This window comes from Mus caroli, chromosome 16 (assembly GCF_900094665.2).
Source record: "Mus caroli chromosome 16, CAROLI_EIJ_v1.1, whole genome shotgun sequence".
Classification (NCBI taxonomy): domain Eukaryota; kingdom Metazoa; phylum Chordata; class Mammalia; order Rodentia; family Muridae; genus Mus; species Mus caroli.
The window spans coordinates 12,440,511-12,442,529 of NC_034585.1; the positions used below are offsets into that span (position 1 = coordinate 12,440,511).

The following is a 2,019-nucleotide window of genomic DNA, read 5'->3' on the forward strand; positions in this document are numbered from 1 at the left end:
CTTCTTGGTCATGATGTTTGTGCAGGAATAGAAACCCTGACTAAGACAAGCTCCATATAGTTTACACAGAAAAGGATAACTCCAAACTAGGAGGGTAAATTATGGGTTAATCTAGATTTTAGAGGCACTTTTTTATTATGTTATCCTAATTTCCAATAGATTTTCCATAGGATAGGAGAGGGGTAGGGGAGACAGACAGACAGATTGACAAAGAGCAGAGATATTACCTGTGGTCTTTGATAAATCACTCTGGCATAGAAGCTGCAACGTGTACTGCACTCATTAGTCTGGAAAGACATAGAAGACTGAATATATCACACAAACCACATAGATGCAATAAAAGTATTTAAAGAACTTGTTAGAAACACAGCCATTACCTGGAGGATTTCTTTTAAGCAGCGGACAACTGGAGGCTGGTAAAGCTTGGAAATGTGGTCTCCTTCAATTGCATCAATTTGTCCCAGTGTTGGATGTGCAGAGAAGATATAACAGAAGATAGGAGGAGGCAGATAAGTCTTTGTCTGTTTAACATAAAGGAAACTGCAGAGTAAGAATGTCTTTTAAAAGACTGAACAGTACTATTAACATAAGTTCTTCAGTATACACATGATTATGCTTGGTTGATGGTGCAGGCCTGTGATCTCAGCTTGGGAAAAACACAAGGATCACAAGTTCAAGACTTACTTGGGCTACACAAAGATTTCATGGCCAGCCTGCTCCATTTAGTGAGACCTATATAACTCAGTGGCAACACACTTACCTAGTAGGAAGGAGACCCTAGCTTTAATTCCTGAAACTGGGGTGAACACACATGCATGGACACACACACAGTTTGCTTTTGGATGGATATTCCCAAGGGAAGGCTAGAGAAGAAGTGGGTTAGTTCGTGCATCTGGGAGACTAAGCATAAGAATACTTTGTGTAGATTTAAGATTTTAGAACAATGAATTTATAAAATTCTTAGGGAAATGGATAGATCTAGAGGATATCATCCTGAGTGAGGTAACCCAATCACAAAATAACACACATGATATGCACTCACTGATAAGTGGATATTAGCCCAGAAACTCGGAATACCCAAGATACAGTTCACAAACTACATAAAACTCAAGAAAAAGGAAGACCAAAGTGTGGATACTTCGATCCTTTCTAAAAGGGGGAACAAAATACCCATGGAGGGAGTTACAGAGACAAAAAGTGGAGCAGAGACTGAAGGAATGATCAGCCAGAGACTGACCGACCTGGGGATCCATCCCATATACAATCCCAGACACTATTGTGGATGCCAACAAGTGTTTGCTGGCACAAGCCTGATATTGCTGTCCCCTGAGGAGCTCTGCCAGTGCCTAACAAATACAGAAGTGGATGCTCACAGCCATCCATTGGATGAAGCACAGGGTCCCCAACGAAGGAGCTAGAGAAAAGACCCAAGGAGATGAAAGTGTTTACAGCTCCATAGGAGGAACAACAATATGAATGAACCAGTACCCACAGAGCTCCCAGGGACTAAACCACCAACCAAAGAGTACACATGGTGGGACTCATGGCTCCAGCTACATATGTAGAAGAGGATGGCCTAGTCAGTCATCAATGGGAGGAGAAGCCCTTGGTCCTGTGAAGGCTCTATGCCCCAGTGTAGGGGAATGCCAGGTCCAGGAAGTGGGAGTGGGTGGGTTGGTGAGCAGGGGGAGAGGGTAGGGGATAAAGGGAGGGCGCTTTTGGAGGGAGACCAGGAAAAGGGGATAACATTTGAAATATAAATAAAGAAAATATATAATAAAATAAAACAAAATAAAAAAAGATTTTGTTTCAGATTTAGTCTTTACACCAGACATAGTAGCATAAACCTCTAATTTCAACTCTTGGGAGGGAGAAGGGACATCAGGACTTTAAGGTCATCCTAAGATACATCCTAAGGCCCAGTGTCAAAACAAAACAGAAGAAGAAGAAGAAGAAGAAGAAGAAGAAGAAGAAGAAGAAGAAGAAGAAGGAGGAGGAGGAGGAGGAGGAGGAGGAGGA

The 2,019-nt window shown here is 42.1% G+C and overlaps 1 protein-coding gene across 1 annotated transcript in view; it reads right to left on the bottom strand.

The window, feature by feature from the left end:
* Positions 1–2,019, bottom strand: part of Spidr (scaffold protein involved in DNA repair) — a 220,928-nt gene that overhangs the window by 20,344 nt on the left and 198,565 nt on the right. Inside the window, exons 13-14 of the mRNA XM_021185304.2 lie at positions 378–521; positions 228–287 (exon numbers count right to left, since the gene is read on the bottom strand). Of these exons, the coding sequence (XP_021040963.1) occupies positions 228–287; positions 378–521 (204 nt within the window). The remainder of the gene's footprint in view (positions 1–227; positions 288–377; positions 522–2,019) is intronic.